The 23,824-nt window shown below is 39.4% G+C and overlaps 1 protein-coding gene across 3 annotated transcripts; it reads right to left on the bottom strand.

Annotated features, from left to right (window-relative positions):
* Positions 1-10,151: 10,151 nt before the first annotated feature.
* LOC127869278 (zinc finger protein 675-like) lies at positions 10,152-17,611 on the bottom strand. Of its 3 annotated transcripts, none has more exons than XM_052411711.1 (4): positions 17,570-17,611; positions 16,773-16,882; positions 10,707-14,166; positions 10,152-10,538 (listed from the first exon to the last, which is right to left on the bottom strand). In XM_052411711.1, the coding sequence occupies exons 2-3, from the start codon at positions 16,851-16,853 to the stop codon at positions 13,297-13,299; spliced, it is 951 nt and encodes a 316-aa protein (XP_052267671.1). In that variant the 5' UTR covers positions 16,854-16,882; positions 17,570-17,611; the 3' UTR covers positions 10,152-10,538; positions 10,707-13,296. The 3 variants fall into 3 exon arrangements, with proteins under 3 accessions (XP_052267671.1, XP_052267672.1, XP_052267669.1); XM_052411712.1 differs by having other exon boundaries at positions 17,558-17,592; XM_052411709.1 differs by lacking the exon at positions 17,570-17,611 and adding an exon at positions 17,342-17,500.
* Between the last annotated feature and the right edge of the window lie 6,213 nt (positions 17,612-23,824).

Here is a 23,824-nt window from a genome sequence, read left to right as displayed (position 1 = left end):
CCCATCAAACCTTGAATAAATACCATGTTTCCCAGTGGTTTTCGCGCAATAATTCACAGCGTGACCCTTCAGTACTTATTTACTAGCGATTCCAGCTTAAAAGTAACCCAAAATCCTACCGCAGTTGTCCTTCCTGAGTAACACAGAACAAAAGTATGGAAAGGTCATGTTTCGCATTTGAAAATGACCATATTCTTAGGATTTAATGCAATTTGGGGGTAATATAAGACCTATTATCTCAAATTTGAAATTGAAACCTACTCTTTCCCAATATTTCACTTTTACCGTTGTGTGCTACCCAAGCTTTTTCAATCCTATCCGAAAATTCGGGTCGATTCGGTCCCAATCATATTCGGCGCCAAATTTACCACTCTCTTACACTGCGGTTCATTGCATTTACATGTATGTTGAGGCACGAACGACAACTCTGCTAGGAGAATGCAAATTTACCTGAGGCATAATCGGCACTTTATTTAATTGCACACAGTCTATAAACTTAATTGATTAAAGCGAATACAGATTGTCGGTTTGTTTGTTGAAAATTGCTTATGGTGTCAACTAAAAAAACACATAAATAACAATAAAATAAAACTGTAATAAATAATATCCCATAGTTATGAAAAGCATCGACCAAATGTTTGCACCGATCTATTCAAATTTAAAATGGGGCCGAAAAAGTCTAGTATTTGGGCCGAATGAGCCTGGTTTAACGATCCGAAAAATTCTAGAAAACCCGAAAGCCGTCTGTTCCAAGAATACTTCTTAGGTTCTTTCATCATTCAGTTTGATCGCCAATATTGATTAATGCCGAGCGAAATAGCTGGCCTTAGGTTTTTGTTGCCTTTGTTTTCGATTTTCGTTTGTAAACAGCAAGCCGATAAGCTCAGTGCGCATGTGCTTACTTTATGCTTGTATATGACCTGGGATTCCGTATACCTCCGCGGTTAAAAATAATTATGTTCGAGTAATAAAGACATACTTGGTATCAACTGTGAACCTGTCATCTCATTGTGCCATCAATGCATAGCCATCTGGTACATCCAAAGCTCCGCCCTGACTGAATACTCGTAGCAATAACGATCGGATAAGTGGAACCCAATGTGTCGATAACGGACAGGTGGGGTTTCCGCCGTGTACTCTGCCCACTGCCCCCCCCCTCCAAAAACAACAAAACAAAACACAAAAGACCACACCAAAATTAAAAATCTTTCAGTAACGACGAACAATATTGAAATTGTTGAAATTGCAGCTATAATAAAAACTTATTTCCAACTTTGGTTAGTAGCTCAATTTGTTTTGAGTGCTGGGACACGCCTCGGATCCATACATAATGCAGATTCGAACGCGGATACACCTCATCAAGTAGAAATAAACACACCCAGACGTTAGTATTTGATAAACTTTTTTAATTAGGGGCACCACACACACGTTTTTATACAGAAGCGACCTCTATAGAAACCTTCTTCAATAAGACCCCGGTCTCCATTAGAACGATCCCAGTCCAGAAGCGGACGACGAAAGTCCGTCAATACCTAAGGCAGAGGTAGACGAGGCTGTTCGAAGTCGCAAGGAAAACAATCTTCTGGAGCTGACAACGTCCCTTCCATGCTGATCAAGCACGGAGGAACGGCAATGACGGTAGAATACCAGACGATCTAGGAGTAGAAGTGCCCCAAGGAGTGGACCCAGTCTCTGGTAATCCCCATACCAAAAAAGGGTAGCATTAATCTATATGATAATTACCGCACAATCCTTCTCATCAGCCATGCCAGCAAAGTCATGCTTCTTATCATCCTCAACCGATCGCAGAGTAGGGGGCTGAGGAACTTATTGCGGAAGAGCTGGCATTTCAGAGCTAGGCGGGCACAGTGAAACATATCTTCAATTGCAGAGTCATCACTGAGAAACACCTGCACCATCTCAGCTCTTCAACAACTGCATCGCCCAGAAAAGCTTTCGCCTTCTTTCCATTATGGCCTATGGCAGTTTCTGAGAGGATTTACCATTGACGAAGGGCTGGTTCAAGTCACCCACGAACTCTTCGGAAACGCCAGCAACGCAGTACTTCTCAACAGACAGAAGAATGATTTCTTCAGTTCATCAGTTGGCATCAGTCAGGTATGTCGGCTTTTCCCCGTCGTGTTTAATCTTTTCATTAAGTATGCAGGATACCCTGCATGACCACCACAGCTCTATCTGCATTGGTGGCAGAACGATCTCCCACTTGACATTCGCTGATGACTTTTACACATAGTTTGCACCATCAGTGAACTCCAAGACCTCAAGTCCAGGAAAGAGCATGAGAATTCGGTATAAAGATCAGCACATAAATCGAAAAACATCGTGACCAGCACAAACAACACCAGTGAAGACATCACCGTGAACAGCGATAAGCTGGAAGAGGTGACCAGCTTCAAGTACTTTGGAGCAACCCTGTCCACGGATGTTACCAGTATCGTTGAGGTTCATCAGCTTCCCCACCAAGTATAGGCTCTACAAGTCCATCGTAGTTTCCATTTTACTGTACGACCGCAAGACTTGGACGCTTCATGCGGACACAGAACGCAGGATGCAGACATTTCATCACAAGTGTCTCCGAAGACTGCTCCGCATCTCCTTCACGGAGCAGAAGACCATCAAGCGTTTGAAACGTGACAGCAACTATAGTTGGCCCACAAGAGCTCTACTGGCTACCGTCAAACGACGAAAGGTGCCTTTGTTTAGACACTTCACCAGACACGACTCTATGTGTAATATTGTTCTCTACGGTACGCTAGAGGTAGGTAGCCGTCGAGGCCGTCAGAAGAAAAGCTGAATGGGAAAGAGTGACCGTCCCTACCCGTGGATGAATTACTCTCATCAGCCAACAACAGAACTATGATGAAATGTGCAATGCTTACTGGTAATTTATGCTTTACATTTTCTTGTCATCGATGGTTGGTGGCCACCGAAAAGGTGTTTTTATTTTACTTGTTACATTTAAAGGAGAACCAAAACCACGGTCGTTAATCACCTCGTTTTTGAGATGCATGAATAAATTAGCCAAGGCCCGAATGTATTGAACTTTTATGGACAATTTACAGGGTAGGTAGGTTTTACATCAAAACATCCGGACCTTAGCGCAACCTCGGAAGTAGCATTGGCTTATTTATTAATGCATCTCAAAAAGAGGTGGCACTCGTGATTAACGGTCGTGCAAAAGTATTGAAGCCAACACAAAATATTCAAGCTTGCACAAAGACTGAGGCTTGAACATATTCATGCACATATTAGCCTCGCCCTGTGAAAATGGGGATTAATGCATTTGCGTTAAGTGTCGTTCCAAATAGGCCTGTGCAGTCCGCACAGGTTAATCAGGAGTAGTCCGCACAGGTAAATCAAGAATAACACTTTCCGCTTTTGTAATATTTTACGCTTAAAGAAATTCTCTTCTTAGCAAAAATTTAGTTTAGGCGGAAAGTGTCGTCCCTGATTAGTCTGTGCGGACTGCACAATTTGTACAGAGCAGGGCTCATATATAACAAGAGGGACAAGAGGCCCTAGTTCGCTCACCTGAGAGGAGTCGGGTCATTCAATCTTTACCAAACGTCAAACTTGACCTAGATATTGTCCAGACAAACATCCTGGTCAAGTTTCATCATTATTGAACCAAAACTCTGGCGTATAGTGTTTTTGTTTTTGTAAGATTTGACCTGGTGACCTATATTTTGAGTTGAACCCCCTTACCGAACATCAAACTTTGCTAACAAAAATAAATATGACCAAGATTCATAAAACCTGAAAAAACATTGTGACCTCTAGAGTGTTTCAAAGGATTTTGTATAATATAATGAACATTTGGACAATCTAAGGGCAATAATTATGGCATTAATTATGTGATTTTGCTCATTATCAAACTTGACTGAGATCTTTCAGCAACTTTGATAAAGAATGCTTGAGAAATGTGAATGCTAGAGTGTTTACAAACCAAATGTGGACGGGCAGACGGCGGACAAAGACCAATCCTTAAACCTCACCTGAGCAATCAGGTGAGCTAAAAAGTGTGTTTCGCCGATTTGAGCCATTTTCCTACTTGTCACAGAAATCAATAAAACCAATGTATTGACTAAGTTTCACGATGATTAGGCAAATAATGTGACTTCTATAGTGTTCGATCACATGGCTTCTCTCTAGTCACATAAGGAAAACTGCCCCATCCCCGGCATCCATTTTTTTTTACCGATCGGGAACATTTGCGAACTCATCTGAGAGATATATATATATAACAAATCTATTCACCACGTTTCATGATGATTGGGCAAAATATGTGACTTCTAGAGTGTTCACAAGCTTTTTTTACTATGCATAAATATAAGAACCCCCCCCCCCCCCCGGCAGCCATGTTATTCAACTGACCGGAACCATTTTCGAACTCAACTCTCATATCAAAGAAACAAATGTTCTGACCAAATTTCATGAAAATTGGGCAAAAAATGTGACTTCTAGGGTGTTCACATGTTTTCACTATATACAATAAAGAAAAATGCTCCACCCACTGGCAGTCATGTTTTTTCACCGATCTGGACCATTTTCGAACTCGTCCAAGATATCAATAAAACCAATGTTTTGACAAACTTTCATGATGATTAGGCAAAAATTGTGACTTCTAAAGTGTTTACAAGGTTTCTCTATAGCCAAATAAGGAAAACTGCCCCGCCCACTGGCGGCCATCTTTTTCAACGGATCGGAACCAATTTTGAACTCAACCAACATATCAATTAGACAAACATTTTGACAAAGTTACATGAAGATTGGACATGAAATGTGACTTCTACAGTGTTTACAAGTTTTTTCTTTTTTTTTACCTAGTGACCTAGTTTTTTACCCGGCATGACCCAGTTTCGAACTCGACTGAGATGTCATTGGGACAAAGCTTCTGACCAAGTTTCATGAAGATCGGAAAAGAAATGTACCCTCTAGAAAATACACTGTATTATTATGAAAAATTTAATAGTCAAAAGGCGAGTAATTACTGTAAACTTAAATGCAATATTCATAAAAGTTGTCTCGCATGTTACATGACCTTAATTCATGATTGTTTACAAGCCTTTTTACTATAAAAATATAAGGAAAACTGCCCGTCCCCCTGGCAACCATGTTTTTCAACGGACCGGAACCATTTTTGAACTCAACTCTCATATCAAGGAAACAAATATTCTGACCAAATTTCATGAAGATTAGGCCAAAAATGTGACTTCTAGAGTGTTTACATGTTTTCACTATATACATATAGAGAACAAGAGCTGTCTCCATCGGAAGACATATGCCCCCAGAAAAACGCTTGTTCGAAAGGTTAACGCAGATTTCGAAACCTAAACGCGGACCCTAAGTTCAAGGTCAAAGGGGCCAAAGTTTGTGTGAGTATGGAAAGGCCTTGTCCATATACACATGCATACCAAATATGCAGGTTACATCTGAAGCAACATAGAAGTTTTAAGCATTTTTCGAGCGGAAACGCAATTTTTTTATGATTCAAGGGCCGTAACTCAAGAGTGCCTGGGTAAATTTGGCTGATTATCAAACTTAACCTAGATTTTATTGTCTTACACATTTTTATGAAGTTTAGCGGAAACGAGAAAAAAAACTCAATTTTTCGATGATTCAAGGACCGTAACTCAGGAGTGTCTCGGTCAATTTTGCTGATTATCGAACTTGATCTAGATGTTATTACCTTACACATTTTCATGAAGTGTGGCGAAGATCCTATGACATTTTATCGAGTTATTGAGCGGAAACAAGAAAAAAACAATTTTATGATGATCCAAGGGCCGTAACTCAAGAGTGCCTGTGTAAATTTGGCTGATTATCAAACTTAACCTAGATTATATTGTCTTACACATTTTTATGAAGTTTAGCGGAAACAAGAAAAAAAACAATTTTACGATGATCCAAGGGCCGTAACTCAGGAGTGTCTGGGTCAATTTGGCCGATTATCAAACTTGACCTAGATATTATTGCCTTACACATTTTCGTGAAGTTTGGTAAAGATCCTATAAAATTTGCTCGAGTTATTGAGCAGAAACGAGGAAAAAAAAACAATTTTACGATGATCCAAGGGCCGTAACTCAGCAGTGTCTGGGTCAATTTGGCTGATTATCGAACTTGACCTAGATGTTATTGCCTTGCACATTTTCATGAAGTTTGGTGAAGATCTGATAACAATTGCTCAAGTTATTGAGCGGAAACGACAAAAAAAACAATTTTACGATGATTCAAGGACCGTAACTCAAGAGTGTCTGGGTCAATTTGGCTGATTATCGAACTTGACCTTGATGTTATTGCCTTACACATTTTCATGAAGTTTGGTGAAGATCGGATGACAATTGCTTGACTTATTGAGCGGAAACTAATCCTGACGGACTAACTGACTGACTGACTGAAGGTGCGATTTTAATATGCCCCCAGAACCTATGTTCTGGGGGCATAAAAATGCCCCACCCACTGGCGGCCATGTTTTTTCACCGATCTGGACCATTTTCAAACTCGTCCGAGAAATCAATAGAACCAATGTTTTGACCAACTTTCATGATGATTGGGCAAAAACTGTGACTTCTAGAGTGTTTACAAGGTTTCTCTATAGCCAAATAAGGAAAACTGCCCCGCCCACTGGCGGCCATGCTTTTCAACGGACCAGAACCACTCTTGAACTCAACCAACATATCATTAAGACAAACATTTTGACAAAGTTACATGAAGATTGGGCATGAAATGTGACTTCTACAGTGTTTACAATTTTTTCCTTTTTTGACCTAGTGACCTAATTTTTGACCCGGCACGACCCAGTTTCGAACACAACCGAGATTTCATTGGGACGAAGCTTCTGACCAAGTTTCATGAAGATCGGAAATAAATGTGGCCTCTAGTGTTTACGAACAAATGTGGACGGACGGACAGACGACGGACAAAGACCGGTCACAAAAGCTCACCTGAGCAATCAGGTGAGCTAAAAATGTCCGGGAGGTGAAAACACAAGTAGTCAATATTTTGCGAAAATTCCTGATGATCAAGTGATTTTTGCTAAATTTTGAAATTCCCTGATTTATTGCGCATGGTCCGAGTGATTCAATTACGTAAAGAGTTGATGTTTCTCAAAGTCTGCTGCCACCATGATCACGTTTTATTGCTAATAATATTTGTTATAGTTATTACTTTTGAAAATGACCTCAGCAGTGCACCATTCAGTTTTTTTCACCTTTAATGACAGATGCTGATTAAACTTGCATTATTTAAGGCCTCAATCCGATGAAGATTTTTTTAGAATCTTTCAGTTTTCATGTAAATAAAACCTTACACAAGCTGTCCGTCCGTCCAAAAACTTTAACATTGGTCATAACTTGCAATATTGAAGATAGCAACTTGATATTTGGCATGTATGTGCATCTCATGGAGCTGCACATTTTGAGTGGTGAAAGGTCAAGGTCATCCTTCAAGGTCATAAGTAAAAAAATACAATCAAATAGAAGTAATAAGCTTTAAAATTGAGATAATTTATAAACTTGCCAAATGATATATTGAAATTTTATTTCAAAGTGGCGCAATAGGGGGCATTGTATTTCTGACAAACACATCTCTTGTTCATTCCAACATAATCTATTTAAAGGGGCCGCCCAACAGATAAAGCTTCGTATCGACGCGATTCGATATTTTTAGGAAACTATGAGGATTGCTTATATAGCTAAACAAAACATCCGCTCTGAATATGAGCGTGGATGGTCGAGTGGTCTAAGCGGGAGGCTTTTTACTCCAGGACTTTAGGAATCCAGGGGTCAGTGGTTCGAGCCCTGTTGAGGGTTACTTTTTTTTTTCCTTTTTTTAAATTGTGTTCTTGTTTTTTAACTGGAGATATTTAGTTCAAATGCTTAAATTTATCAATATAAAGCATTTAAAGCATTTACTGACAAGCTTCAATACATGCCAAAATCTGTTGGACGCCCCCTTTAAGTGAGATTTCTTCCCAAAATCAATAGGCTAAGGCATATTCCCAAAGAGAAGAGAAACCTCTTTGTGATTGGGTTTTATATGTTAACTGTTTTTGGATGTTTCTGGAGTTGTACCAGCTTCACACACTTTTCCTCAACATAAACTGGCCAGTTTGTACAGCCTTTACATCTTTTACATTATGAAAATCCAATTACAATAAAATCATAAAATCATATAAAAAAATATCTAGCAAAAAGTAGAAATATTTTGAGGTTTTATAGCAAAAATAGAATTAAGTACAAAGGAAATAAAAAGGTAGGAAATGTAGAAAAGTAGTGATAAAATAGGAACAATTGAAGGCCAAATTAGCGTGTGTTCGTGTGTCTGAAAAGTACATGTAAAAAATATGATCCATTTTAACCGCATTTCAGTCAAAGGAAAACGACTCAGACACACTGTATTTCGATACTTTACAATTTACTTCCTCTCGAGAGATACACTGGCCAAAGTCAATTTAAGGGTCAAAAGATACATTTCGGTTAGACTTAAAGAAAGTCATTAAGTATCTGACGGTGTTTGAATAAAAGAAAGTTTCGTGCAGTACTTGCTCACGTTATCGGTCGGTCGTTGTGTTTGATTTGAGGGTTTACTGGCATTTAGGTGAGGTTAGTTGGCCTCATTGGGTCATTGTCGACCTGAAATGGCGTAAAGTCACCCTGGGGTGACTAGAAGCCGATTCATGTCACTTGGGGGTGACTTCAAGCCGATTCTAGTCAACCGGTCGACTTGACGTCAGCCCAGGATGACATGAATCAGCTTGAAGTCACTCTATGGTGACACGAATCGGCTTCTAGTCACCCCCGGACGACTTCAAGCCATTTCAGGTCGAGAATGACCCAATGAGCGTAAGTTGGAACCTACTTCAAAGATGGAGTAGCGAATATTTTCACTCGTTAGGCTACTTTATATTTATGTTTCATTTTAATGAATACGCCATTTCGTTTCTACAGTGTTTGCGCTTTCCTCTGAGTTTCAAGATCGTAGACGTCGGGGTAAAAAAGTTATTGAAGGAAAACCTTCAACAAATCTGTTGTCTACGTATGTGATGTTCGAGAAATTTGATGAACAAATATCGTGTCAGTGCCAAAAAGGGTGGTTGAACTTTTTTGCAAGAAATTAAGTATCAGATTTTAAACGGCGTTTGGAAAATGAAATAATCGTATTTTTAGTAATATTTTGCTGAACACGTGTATTATAAGAGAAAATGATATGCGTACATCCAATTTTTCGAACGCCACATAAGAAGTCTCCATATTTGATTACGGTTTTCCTTCAATAACTCGTCTATGATCTTGAAAAAAACACGATTACTTCGGTAGACCATACTAAGTTGTGTGATCAAGCCAGGGACTGTGTGATGCTTGGCTTAACCCCTTACACTAAATTGTTCTGTTTCAAACTCGGCTGAGTCACTGAGAGACTGAGATATCATTAAGACTTGCGCTTTGAGAGCGTGTCAATAAAATTGGGCAATAAATGTGGCATCAAGAGTGTTCACCAGCATTTTATTCCATTTTAATAACTGACCTAGTTTTTGATTCCAAGTGACACAAATTTGAACACAAACAAGAAGGCTCCCACAAATGTTCTGGGGACCGTTTCAATAAACATCGTAGTACACATAATGACATTTACGATTCGATACATTTTTCGAAGATACATAATTGCCAAAGTCCATATCATATGATTATAAATGTTCAGTACTTAATTAATTACATTGGAATCTCAAGCGCCGTATATATTTGACGAGCACGGCGAGCTAGTTCGTCTACTTGTTATGATTACAAAATTCTCTCGTAAGTTAAAATTGCCGTACGATCGTTTATGAAACGACCCCCTGATAATTAAGATTCATGAAAATTAGGCAATAACTCTGTGATCTAAGAGTGGTCACATCCGTTTTCTTTAGTTTGACCTTGTCTTTGAACCCATAATAATCAGTTTCCAATTTGTCACAGATATGATTCCGACAAAAGATGAAGATTCGGAACAATATGTGGCGTCTTCAGTGTTCACACGGCAAATGTTAATGATGAATAATGGCTGATAGATAAAACACGATTACAAAGGCAAACCATGCGTTGTTGTGCTTAATAGCAAAAATAATACAACAATGTAAGTAAACAATGAAATGGTTTTACTAAGCTTTTATTAAGCTTTAAGAACATTTTTCATTTTAGGAACAAACAACAATAACATAGGAAAAAATAAAATAACAAACATTATACCAATACTAAAACATTTTACATAGTTCAAGATGATAACATTTCTTACTAACAGTCAGAACTTCGAACATTTTTAAAACACTTCTAACACACGTGCAACACTAAAAGCACCTAGTAGATTACATTTACAGCATATTGAACGCATTTTCTAGTTAAAATGAGCGGCGTCATGAGAAAACGGGTCTTAAGCTCTATGTGGTCAGCGTAGCTCCAGACAAGCCTTCTCATATGCCCAGTTTAGTCAGGAGCTACCTTGACAAGCCTTCTCACAGGCCCAGTTTAGTCAGGAGCTACCTTGACAATCCTTCTCACAGGCCAAGTTTAGTCAGGAGCTACCATGACAAGACTTCTCACAGGCCCAGTTTAGTCAGGAGCTACCCTGACAAGCCTTCTCACAAGCCCAGTTTAGTCAGGAGCTACCCTGACAAGCCTTCTCACAGTCCCAGTTTAGTCAGGAGCTACCTTGACAATCCTTCTCACAGGCCCAGTTTAGTCAGGAGCTACCCTGTCAGCTAAAGTTAAGCTATATGTGGCCAGCGTAGCTCCAGACAAGCCTTCTCATAGGCCCAGTTTAGTCAGGAGCTACACTGTCAGCTAAAGTTAAGCTATGTGTGGCCAGTGTAGCTCCAGACAAGCCTTCTCATAGGCCCAGTTTAGTCAGGAGCTACCCTGTCAGTTAAAATTAAGCTATATGTGGCCAGCGTAGCTCCAGACAAGCCTTCTCATAGGCCCAGTTAAGTCAGGAGCTACCTTGACAAGCCTTCTCATAGGCCCAGTTTAGTCAGGAACTACCCTGTCAGCTTAAGTTAAGCTATGTGTGGCCAGCATAGCTTCAGACAAGCCTTCTCACAGGCCCAGTTTAGTCATGAGCTACCATGACAAGCCTTCTCACAGGCCCAGTTTAGTCATGAGCTACCATGACAAGCCTTCTCATAGGCCCAGTTTAGTCAGGAGCTACCCTGTCAGCTAAAGTTAAGCTATATGTGGCCAGCGTAGCTCCAGACAAGCCTTCTCACAGGCCCAGTTTAGTCAGTAGCTACCCTGTCAGCTAAAGTTAAGCTATATGTGGCCAGCGTAGCTCCAGACAAGCCTTCTCATAGGCCCAGTTTAGTCAGTAGCTACCACGACAAGCCTTCTCACAGGTCCAGTTTAGTCAGGAGCTACCCTTCAGCTAAAGTTAAGCTATATGTGGCCAGCGTAGCTCCAGACAAGCCTTCTCATTGGCCCAGTTTAGTCAGTAGCTACCATGACGAGCCTTCTCAAAGGTCCAGTTTAGTCAGGAGCTACCCTTCAGCTAAAGTTAAGCTATATGTGGCCAGCGTAGCTCCAGACAAGCCTTCTCATAGGCCCAGTTTAGTCAGTAGCTACCATGACAAGCCTTCTCACAGGCCCAGTTTAGTCATGAGCTACCATGACAAGCCTTCTCACAGGCCCAGTTTAGTCAGGAGCTACCCTGTCAGCTAAAGTTAAGCTATATGTGGCCAGCGTAGCTCCGGACAAGCCTTCTCATAGGCCCAGTTTAGTCAGTAGTGACCCTGTCATTAAAGAGACTACGATACCTTGCCTGACTGGGTAGATCCTGGTCTGGAGCCACATGTATGCTGGAGGAAAATGGCATTAGACCCATTTTCGCATGACAATGCTCAATTTATTAGGTAAACATTGTTCGGTTCCTCTATAAAATTGGAGAAAATGACAGCTTAAATACAATACAACATTTTGATGCATAATAAGCAATACATGAAATTTATGAAACACCCATTGATGAAATCACTAAGATATATAGTGGAGTTAAAAAAGTACGTTATGAATCCAGTATTTTTTATTTTGTGAATTAGCTACATTTTGATAAAAAATTGGAAATGGAGTTGGAATTGTTTGTGTTATTAAGAAAACAAGAGTTTGTAATTATAAACATTATTTATGAGATGGTTGAACTCATAATTAAAGCTGGATATTGGGATAAACTGAATGTTTCAATTAAAAATAATTTTGAAACCTTCAAATTGAAATTCAAGGCAGTTATTTGGGGAAATTGTATACTTTTTAAGGTCTGGAAGGGGTCATATTGCAGCCCCCAAATTTGACTGAAACAACACTGGAAATATAAATGTTTAATCTATAGGCACAATTTTATATTTGAACTCAGCTGATATATAATTAAAACAAATGCTTTAATCAAGTTTCAGGAAGACTGTACAAAACAATGGACCTCTATAGGTTAAACAAGATTTTTTTAATTTGACTAAGTGAACTTGTTTTTAATCTACATGACACAGGCTCTAACTCAGCCGAAACTCGGAAAGTTAATTGGGACAAATGTTCTAACAAAGTTTCATGAAGATTGGAAAGGCCTTTTCCAGCCATATCTACTCGTCCGTCTCATTCTCCTTTTCAACACATCTGAACTATTTTTGAACTTAGCTGAGATATTCGAAAACACATTCGGACTAAGTTTCATAAACTTAGAATATTTGACTTAAAATGTGAGTTTTTCTACAGTAATATAAGGAAAACTGCTCTGCCCCTTGGCGGCCATGTTTTTTAAATGAATAGAAACCATTTTGGGACTCAGATATGATGACTTGACTATAAATGTGACTTCTAGAGTGTGAACATAAACAAGCTTTTTCTTTAATTTGACCTGGTGACTTTTGTTTTTGACCCCAAACGTGACCCAGTTACAAACTCCACCAAGATATCATTGAAACTAATCAGCAGCACAAGTTTCAAGACATTTGGAAAACAAATGTCGCCTGTAGAGTGTTAACAAGGTAAATTTTAACGACAGACGTGAAACAACTTCAGAAAACAGCGATCTTAAAAGCTCACCAAGAGAATTGTGTGATATAACAGAGTTTTAATTCACATTAGCTTAAATTTATACTTAAACATACTGATTAAACAATTTACCATGAAGTGCCACTCCGGTTAAATGCTTTACCACATTACTGTAATACACGTCACACTTGTACAGTCTTTATTCTGTGTGTTTCTTCATGTGACCAATCCAGTTACATGCATAAACACACACCTCACCTTGTACAGTCTTTTACAGTCTCTCTCCTGTATGTATCCTCATGTGTGTCTTCAAGTTACCACTATGGTTAAATGCATAATCACACACCTCACACTTGTACGGTCTCTCTCCATTATGAATCTTCATGTGTTTCTTCAAGGTGCCACTCTCAATACATGCATAACCACACACCTCACACTTGTACGGTCTTTCTCCTGTATGTATCATAATGTGTCTCTTCAAGTTACTATTCTGGTTGCAGACATAACTACACATCTCACACTTGAAATGTCTCTCTCCTGTATGTATCCTCATGTGTGTCTTCAAGGTACCACTATTTTTAAATGCATAACCACACACCTCACACTTGTACGGTCTCTCTCCTGTATGTATCCTTATGTGTTGTTTCAAGTTACGACTTTCGTTACATGCATAACCACACACCTCACACTTGTACGGTCTTTCTCCTGTATGTATCCTCATGTGTGTCTTCAAAGAACCACTCTGGTTACATGCATAACCACACACCTCACACTTGTATGGTCTCTCTCCTGTATGTATCCTCATGTGTATCGTAAATATACTGCTATGGTAACATGCATAACCACACTCCTCACACTTGTATGGTCTCTCTCTTGTATGTATCATCATGTGTGTCTTCAAGTCACTACTACGGATACATGCATAACCACACACATCACATATGTTCAGTTTCTCTCTATGTATCTTCATGTGCTTCTTCAAATAACCAATCTTGTAAAATGCTTTACCACACGCCTCACACTTGTACGGTCTTTCTCCTGTATGTATCAGCATGTGTTTCTTCAAGGAACTATTCTCGTTACATGCATAACCACACACCTCACAATTGTACTGTCTTGCAGAACAGTCATTAGAACATTTCTGAAAAAGAAAATTATTAACATGCTATTCAAGACACATTTTAACATACACATAATAATACTAACAAGGGCTGTTTGTAAAACATGCATGCCTCGCCATATGGGCTGTCAGTTGTAGTGGCAGCCATTGAGTGAATACGTTTTCTGTCACTATGACCTTGACCTTTGACCTAGTGACCTGAAAATCTGTAGGGTTCATCTGCCAGTCATGATCAATGTACCTATGAAGTTGTATGATCCTAGGTGTAAGCATTCTTGAATTATCATCCGAAAAGCATTTTACTGTTTAGATATTAACTTTCATAATACTAGGCGTAAGCATTCTTGAGTTATCATCCTGAAACCATTTAACTGTTACGAGTCACTGTGACCTTGACCTTTGACCTAGTGACCTTAAAATCAATAGGGGTCATCTGCCAGTCATGATCAATTTTCCTTTGAAGTTTCATGATCCTAGGAATAGGCATTCTTGAGTTATCATCCGGAAACCATTTTACTGTTTGGAGTCACTGTGACCTTGACCTTTGACCTAGTGACCTGAAAATCAATAGGGGTCATCTGCCAGTCATGATCAATGTACCTATGAAGTTTCATGATCCTAGGCATAAGCATTCTTGAGTTATCATCCAGAAACCATTATACTGTATTGAGTCACTGTGACCTTGACCTTTGACCTAGTGACCTGAAAATCAATAGGTGTCATTTGCCAGTCATGATCAATGTACCTACGAAGTTTCATGATCCTAGGCGTAAGCATTCTTGAGTTATCATCCGGAAACCATTTTACTATTTCGAGTAACTGTGACCTTGACCTTTGACATAGTGACCTGAAAATCAATAGGAGTCATCTGCCAGTCATGATCAATGTACCTATGAAATTTCATGATCCTAGGCCTAAGCATTCTTGAGTTATCATCCGGAAACCATTTTACTATTTTGAGTTACTGTGACCTTGTCCTTTAACATAGTGACCTGAAAATCAATAGGGGGCATCTGCTAGTAATGATCAATGTACCTATGAAGTTTCATGATCCAATGCCTAAGCATTTTTGAGTTATCATCGGAAACCATTTTACTATTTTGAGTCACTGTGACCTTGACCTTTGACCTAGTGACCTGAAAATCAATAGGGGTCATCTGCCAGTCATGATCAATGTACCTATGAATTTTCATGATCCTAGGCCTAAGCGTTCTTGAGTAATCATCAGGAAACCGTCTGGTGGATGGACCGACCCACGGACGGACCAACCGACATGTGAAAAACAATATACCCCCACTTCTTCGAAGGGGGGCATAAAAATCATTATGTATGAAATTTGAACCCCTTATTTAGTTTTTGTATCTATTCACAATATAAAACTTATGATCATCTTAAAGGGGCTTGTTCACAGATATTTGTATTTTTTTAAATGTCATAGAACATGTTTACTAACAAATCTAGAATGTAATTAATAGTCTAAACTAAATATAATAGCCTTAAACAAGAAAAAAAGTAAAATAACAAACATTCCTTCCCTGGGAATATACCCCAGGACATCTGAAAGCGAAAGCAAACTAAATTTGCCATGCTTTGTGAAAAGGGGGTTTAATGCATGTGTGTAAAGTGCCGTCACAGATTAGCCTGTGTAGTTCACACAGGCTTATCAGGGACAACACTTTCCGCTTGTATGATATTTTTTGTTTAAAGGAAGTCTCTTCTTAGTGAAACTCAAATTTTTGCAGAAAGTGTCTTTTCTGATTAGCCTGTGCGGACAGCAATGCTTATCTGGGACGACACTTTACGCACATGCATTTAATCCCTTTTTCACAGAGCATGGCTCATTAATTTTGCTTGTCTTACAGGATGCAGGATCACGTGAATAAGTTGGGTTCCAAATTCAACATTAATGGATGTAAGCACACCAGTAAGTGGTGCTTTTTTTTTCAAATAACTTTTTAAACAAATTTTCTTAAGAATTTCAACTAATGCATAAAAGACTGATTTTTATGCTGCTTATGGCATTGTGAAATATATCAGAATTACTTTATATAATAAGCCTGTGTTCTTATTAAAAAATTGTCGTGTACTGCATGGTTATGCTGCACGCAACGTTAAATTTTGTCACAGATTTCAGACCTTTTCAAGGATTTATTCCTGAAGACATTGGCATAAACTGCAAGAAATACTGTCTTTTATGCATGAAAGATTTTTGAAAATGTATTTCAAAAACATGAGATATTTAAAAAATAAAGTTTTTAGCAGTTTGTTTTCATTCTGTCAAGCCTGTGTGTAACCCCCTGTTAATTCTGCATCCTGTTAAACACATGCATACATTCTTTTTTGAATATATGACAGTTATTTTTAAAATTGTGAACAAGTCCCTTAAAAACACTTGACTGAAAGAACCCAACACAGAAAAGAAGATTTTCGTTCACTTAAAACAGATTTACAACGTAGATAACCTGGACAAATTGAAAGACAAGATGCTTATAACAAATATGTGAACACCACTTATAATGATTAATATGAGCAATAAACAAAAATAAAGAACAACAAAACGTGTCCCTTTAAAGATCGAGCTATCATTTGTTTAACGTCATGATAACCAGTCAAAACAGACAACAGACCTTCTCCATTGATATATTTAGGTCTGAAGAGCAAGTTTTTGTCTCTGACAAGGCGAAGTTCTCTGGCGTAGTCATCTCCATACCAGACTTGCAGTTCCTCTGCTGTAGCTCTGGGAATATGTACAAGTTATTTATAATAAATGAGCAAATGTTCAACTTTTTTTAAGTAACATGAAACTAGACCTTTGTCACAAATTTAACTAAAACCTTAGAGTTATTTCTAAACAAATATGCATATGTGTTATTAACTTAATTTTGTTACTTAAACTTATTAGCAAGTCTTTATTTTTCTTCTTATTATCTATGTTTTGATTTTAAAACTGAAACCTAGAATATGTTTTAAATGCCTTAAAAGTTTGCAGTCAATATATTGTTAAAGACAAGCTCCATTCAGAAATTGGCCATGTGATTGTCAACGCGTTCAATCCATAACACAACTTCTATGCGTTAGATGGGTAAATTCTCTTTACTTGGCAAAACAATCAATCACAATGTCTTACAATCTACATGATTGAGAATACTATTTTACTGCAATCTATAAACAATATAGAGAAGTGAAACTCCAGTACTGTTTTCGGTATCTAGTCAAACCGCATACTGACATAGAAGAATAAAGCTGAAGTCACCGCCTTGGAACGGTCAATTCCAAGCATTGGGGGTTTAACCCGGTTTTTGAGCGCCCAGCCTCACACTTGACCCAGCATTATTCATGATACATATAAAATTTAACCTCATAACATTGCAACTCAAATTAAACAATAATAAAATATAAAAGTTTTACACACAAGTTTTATTACCGTCTCGTATCAGCGGAGATTGGTTCCCCGATTAACATGGTATCTAAATTTCAGGGCCAAGCTTTTTCGGCCCCGTCCTAAAATTCAGGTCGATTCGGTCCCAATCATATTCGGCCCCGGGAGGACTAGATACCACAAACAGAACTGTTTTCGCGAAAACAGTAAAATTTAACCGAAAACAGTGTTAATATATATGAAAACATAGAATATGAAGACCAAATCATCGCTTTATCCAGGTTTGGTTCTGGATCTGGATATACGTTGCAGGACCTTTCGACGTAGGCGCAACGGGAGAGAGGGTGGTTAGTCCCACTGTAGGACAGTTGACCTGAACGTGTCAACTGTGTCTGCGCGAACAACACTTTTATCAAGATTGTTCCATTCAATTAATGTCTTAGGGAAAAATGAGTTTCTATATAGTTGAGCTTTGCACTGGATTGGTGTGAAACACTTAAAGAGTTTTTAACTGAGTATTGTTCAACGATATTGTTTGCTTTGAAGTCTTTGAAATGTTTAGGGGTAATTCTACGCTTGGATTGCCGGACTGGGGTTAGGAAATCTTGGCTAGGCATTGCTGGCACCAGCCCCTCAACCACCTTGAAGAAGAAGATCAATCTGTTTGCCTTCCTTCTTTCCTGGAGAGGTGGGATTTTCATACTCTTCAGCATATCTGTCACGCAGCCTGGTGTTTTGGTAGTCGCCAGTTATGAACCTCGCCGATTGTTTTTGGATCTTTTCAATTTTATCAATGTCTTTTTGAAGGAGTGGATCCCAGAAAATGGAGCTATATTCTAGAGTAGTTCTAATTAAGGCAAAGTATGCTGTTTTACGGCAGAAATCGGGGCAGTGTTTCAGGTTGCGTCTTAGGAAGCCAAGTGTAGAATTTGCTTTTTTGGTGATCTTATTTATGTGTGAGCTCCAAGTTAGGTCTTCTGATATTGTCACTCCGAGGTATGGGTTTTCTGGGACTTGTTGAAGGATGTGGTTTTCGAGTTGGTAAAATTTTGAGGTTTTCAGGTTTATGGTCAGGATGTAGCATTTTTTGGCGTTGAATCGCATGCCCCATGTGTTGGCCCAGGTTTCAAGTTTGTTCAGATCTTGCTGTAAAATTTCATGGTCATGGCGACCTCTGATGGGTCGGTAAAGTAAACAGTCATCTGCAAATAGGCGGACCGAGGACTTAACTTAATCGGGTAGGTCATTAATGTGGCAGAGGAATAGCAGAGGGCCAAGGACTGTGCCCTGTGGAACGCCGGAGTCGACTGTTACCGGGTTTGATTCTCTCCCTCCACAACAACATTCATGCTCCTGTCTGTAAGGAAGTCCTCGAGCCAGTGGTTTATGCTACCAGTGACGTCATACTGCTTCAGTGTATGAAGGAGCTTTTTATGCGGGACCGTATCGAAGGCCATGCTGAAATCCAGGATAGCCATATCTATCTGCGTGCCAGAGTCATAGTTGGAGAGAAGGTCATGGACAGTGGTCAGTAGTTGTGTTTCACATGAGAATCCGGTTCGGAAACAATGGTTAAGTTTAGTTAAGATGTTGTTATTTTCCAGATGGTTTAGGATATGTTTGCAAATGATATGTTCTAGAAGCTTGCATGTTACACAGGTTAGGGAGACGGGTCTATAATTTTCGGCTAAGTGGGCGTCGCCTTTCTTGAAAACAGGTGAAACGAAAGCGTCTTTCCAATCTCGAGGGAGTTTACCAGAGTCTATGGATATTTGGAATATTGTTGATAAAGCAGGTGCTAACTGGCAAGCGCAGGTCTTCAATACCGGTATCATGTCTGGTCCTTGAGCTTTGGCAGGGTTGATGTTACGGAGGAGCTTCTCAACGCCTATTGTGGTGATACTGAGTGGGGGTATTTGTGAGCGACATCTCTTTGTTGTGTCTGGAAGATGTGCATCCCCTGTATCCTTGGTGAACGCAGATTTAAACTGGTCAATTAGCAGCTGGGCTTTCTTCTTACTGTCGCTCACAAGTCCATCCATCTTTCAGGGGAGCAACGCCGGAGCCATCTTGTCTGCGGGATTTTACGTAACTCCAGAAGGGTTTGGTGTTCTTTACATTGAGGCCTTTTTGTATTGTGTTGTTGATGTGGTTGATTTCGGCTTTCTTAAATGCCTTTTTACATTCTTTTTGAAAGGACTTGAAGGTGTTCCATTGTTTACTCTTTTTAGCGTGTTTGTAGAGTCTTGATTTACGTCTGATCATCCTTTTCAGGTTTTTGTTAAGCCATTGTAGAGACTTATGCTTCTTGCTCATTTTAGATGGTACGTGTTTATTGACTTTTCAATGCCTGCTTTTAGAGTGCCCCATAGTGACTGAATGGTTGAATCTTGGCTTTCTGCTTCAGTAACGACTGTGGCTGAGAGATGTTTCGTGTCCTCGTTGATTCTACCCCAGTTTGCTTCGGAGAAGATAAAAATCTTTCTAGGCTTTTGTTTAATCTTCTGGGGGATGATATCTATGTCAGTAACCACCATGGCATGGTCGCTTATACCTGGGACTGATGATGTTTTAACTAGAGATGAGTTATTAGTGAATACGAGGTCGAGAATGTTGTTGTTCCTAGTAGGTTGGTCGTGGACTTGGGTGAGGCGATGTTCTTTGGATAGGTCTTCCAAGGCTTGTTGGATATCTCTATCAAAGGCTCCTTTTTTACAATCAGGTTGGGCCAGTCAATATCTGGTCAGTTAAAGTCGTCGGCTAAGATGATGTACTTTTCTTTAGCAGTTGATGTTAGTTGGCGGATAGATTCGTCTAGTTTATGGATGATGTTGATTTGCGACGAGGCATGGAGAAGGAACATAAGTATAAGTCCTTTCCCATCCAGGTTTGTACTTTGGACCAGACTATTTCACAATCAGTGGTGAGATATGGTTGGGCGTCCATCATGATGTTGGCACTCGCAGCAGTAAATACTTCTCCTCCCACGGTTGATGTTCTGTCGTTCTGGTGTACAGTCTGGTTTGGCGGGAACACTTCGCTCGACAGGATAGCATTTTTATCCGGATCAGCACCTGGTTTTACTCCGCGCAGCCAGGACTCTGTGCCACATATTAGGTCTGGCTTGATATAGGCTAGTGCTGCTATGAATTCTGATCTGTTGGTACGTAGTCCGCAACAATGAACGGTCAGTAAACGTAGGTTTGTCTTGTTACGATCAGTTGCATGTTTGGTGGTATGCTGTTGGCTGGAGTTACCATGTGACCTGTTTGTGAACGAGGTTCTGTTTTTTGAAAAACTTTTTTCCTGTTGTGTGTGGATGAGGGCGGCTGGAGTGTAATGTACTGAAGCAGGATGACGTAACTAAGACAAAGGAGGTATCTGTATCGAGTAAGGGTGTAAAGACGTTAGAGGTATGAAGTTTAAAGCTATTGAAGGTGAAACTATCGATGTTGATGCTGTTGCATCTGTAAACAATTGCATACAACACTAGATTTGTTTAGGTGGGACATGTTTCCCGATGGTATCTCTTCGCAGGATTTGTGAAACCATACGCCGCAGTTATCGCAGCAAACGCCTAATTGTGACCAGGTGACAGGGTAATCGCTGAGACCACATGGGCAGATTGATGCATTTCCTGGGCCAGGGTTGCTTTCAACATCACCAGCGAGGAGCAGCAGTAGGATGAATAGACATCTACCTTGCCTGAAGTGCCATATCCGGTCTCGTCTCGACGGTAAATTTCGGCGTTCGGCAAAGGTAAAACCTTTCACATGTGAGATGTTAAGTGAGGCTGCCGTCATGGAGGTGAAGCACTCAATTAGTGGTTGTTTCGCTGATAATGTAAATATAAGAAGAAGTTCGAGGAAAAATGTGTTTCCGGTTTTCGTCATGGTGGCTGCCATCTTGGATGACACGTCGACAATGCGGTGGGGTATGAAGAAAGTGGTGGTTGAGGGCGGTAACCAGCTTTGGGGCCGTTTAGTCAAACATATTGTCACGTAATTACACGTTGTTCGTTGATAACACACAGTAACAACTAAAGTTCATTTCTGTTTTCATCGAGATTTATTTCTGTTGAATATTTTCTAACACAACGCTTACTAATGTTTATGAAATGCAATTTTACAGCGCGGCGGCCAACATGGCCACCACGTCAAGAAGACGTGACAAATCTCTAACCGCCGACTCCCCGAATGGTCTCCACTCTGCATATTTTGACGAGGTATTTATACCAATTTCGTTACGTACTCGCCTAATTCGTGACCCACGCCTGTCATCAAGTAATGGGCGTCAAACGTGTGCATCTTGGCGTTCATGGACAGATGACATATCGTCCCACCGGACTTTACGCTTCTGTACTCGCGGGTCTCCATTTAATTTGACATCTCCAATTTGTATTCACACCTGGAAAACGCATCGGAATGTCGCTTCTTCCCGCTTAATGTACCTACTAATTGTTTATATGCATTTTGCGAGTCACGATTCTTATATTTTTCTGTTTGTTACATATTACTGAAATATACCTATTATCCTTTCATAAAATAAACTCATAATAATAAAATACATTGCATATACATTTTACTGAAATATCCCCATTATAACCCGTAACATTAGAATATTTAGTGCAATGTGCATAGAGAAGTAACCCAATACCAATCCTTTATTAAATTAAAAGCTTATTGAGTTATCATCCGAAAATCATTTTACTATTTCGGGTCACTGTGACCTTGACCTTTGACCTTGTGACCTCAAAATCAATAGGGGTCATCTGCAAGTCCTGATCAATCTACCTATAAAGTTTCATGATCCTAGGAATAAGCGTTCTTCATTTATCATCCTGAAACCATTTTACTATTTCGAGTCACCGTGAACTTGACCTTTGACCTAGTGACCTCAAAATCAATAGGGGTCATCTGTGAGTCATGATCAATCTACCCATGAAGTTTCATGATCCTAGGCGTATGCGTTCTTGAGTTATCATCCGGAAACCATTTTACTATTTCGAGTCACCGTGACCTTGACCTTTGACCTAGTGACCTCAAAATCTATAGGGGTCATCTGCAAGCCATGATCAATCTACCCATGAAGTTTCATGATCCTAGGCGTATGCGTTCTTGAGTTATCATTAAAAAAACATTTTACTATTTCTGGTCACCGTGACCTTGACCTTTGACCTAGTGACCTCAAAATCGATAGGGGTCATCAGCGAGTCATGATCAATGTACCTATGAAGTTTCATGATCCTAGGCCCAAGCGTTCTTGAGTTATCGTCTGACAACCACCTGGTGGACGGACCGACAGACCGACATGTGCAAAGCAATATACCCCATCTTCTTCAAAGGGGGGGCATAACAAGAGATGTGTTCGTCAGAAACACAATGCTCCCTACTGCGCCGCTTTGAAATAAAATTTCTATTCATAATTTGGTAGGTATATAAATCATCTCCCTTTAAAGCTTATAACTTTCCTTGGATTTTGTCCAATCCAACCGGGGGGGGGGGGGGGTCTGTACAGTCAAAAATAACCAAGTCAAACATCACTGACAACCAAGGCCTGTGGTTTATCAAAGAGATCATAGCCAGAGTTCATCATGTATATATGGACATAAGTACACAGGTATGTAATGAACCCTACCATTCACAAATTAGTTCAGGAAACAAATGATAAATATATCATTTAAAAAAAACTTTGAAAAATCAATCAGTTGAGTTATAAATAATAAAAAAAAAAAATCTGTACAGTAACTGTGAAAAGAACTTAAATTCTTGGTAAGGAAATATATAATCTGAGATTTATAATTACATAAATTACTTCCCTTGAAAATAATTATCTCTAACAAATCTCTATTTTGATTAGCAAATATTTAAAAGCCACTACCTTGACTGTAGATTCACCACTCAAAATGTGCATCACCATGATATACACATGCATGCCAAATATCAAGTTGCTATGTTCAATATTGAATAATTATCTCCCTTTAAAGCCTATTACATCCTTTGGATTTGTATTTTTGACCTTAGACCTTAAAAGATGACCTTGACCTTTTACCACATGTGTTTGTCAGAAACACAATGCCGCCTACTGCGCCGCTTTGATTTATTTAATAAAAATATATAATTAGGCAGGTGAGATAATTATGTCCATTTATAGCTTATTACTTCCCTTGGATTTGTTTTTTCGACCCCGTGACCTAGTTTTTGACCCGACATGAATCATATTCGAACTTGACCTAGATATTGTCTAGATACAACTTCTGAACAAGTTTCGTAAAGATCGGATGAAAACTATTTGAATTAG

This window comes from Dreissena polymorpha, chromosome 2, assembly GCF_020536995.1.
Source record: "Dreissena polymorpha isolate Duluth1 chromosome 2, UMN_Dpol_1.0, whole genome shotgun sequence".
Lineage (NCBI taxonomy): Eukaryota > Metazoa > Mollusca > Bivalvia > Myida > Dreissenidae > Dreissena > Dreissena polymorpha.
This window is presented reverse-complemented; position numbering and strand designations above follow the sequence as displayed.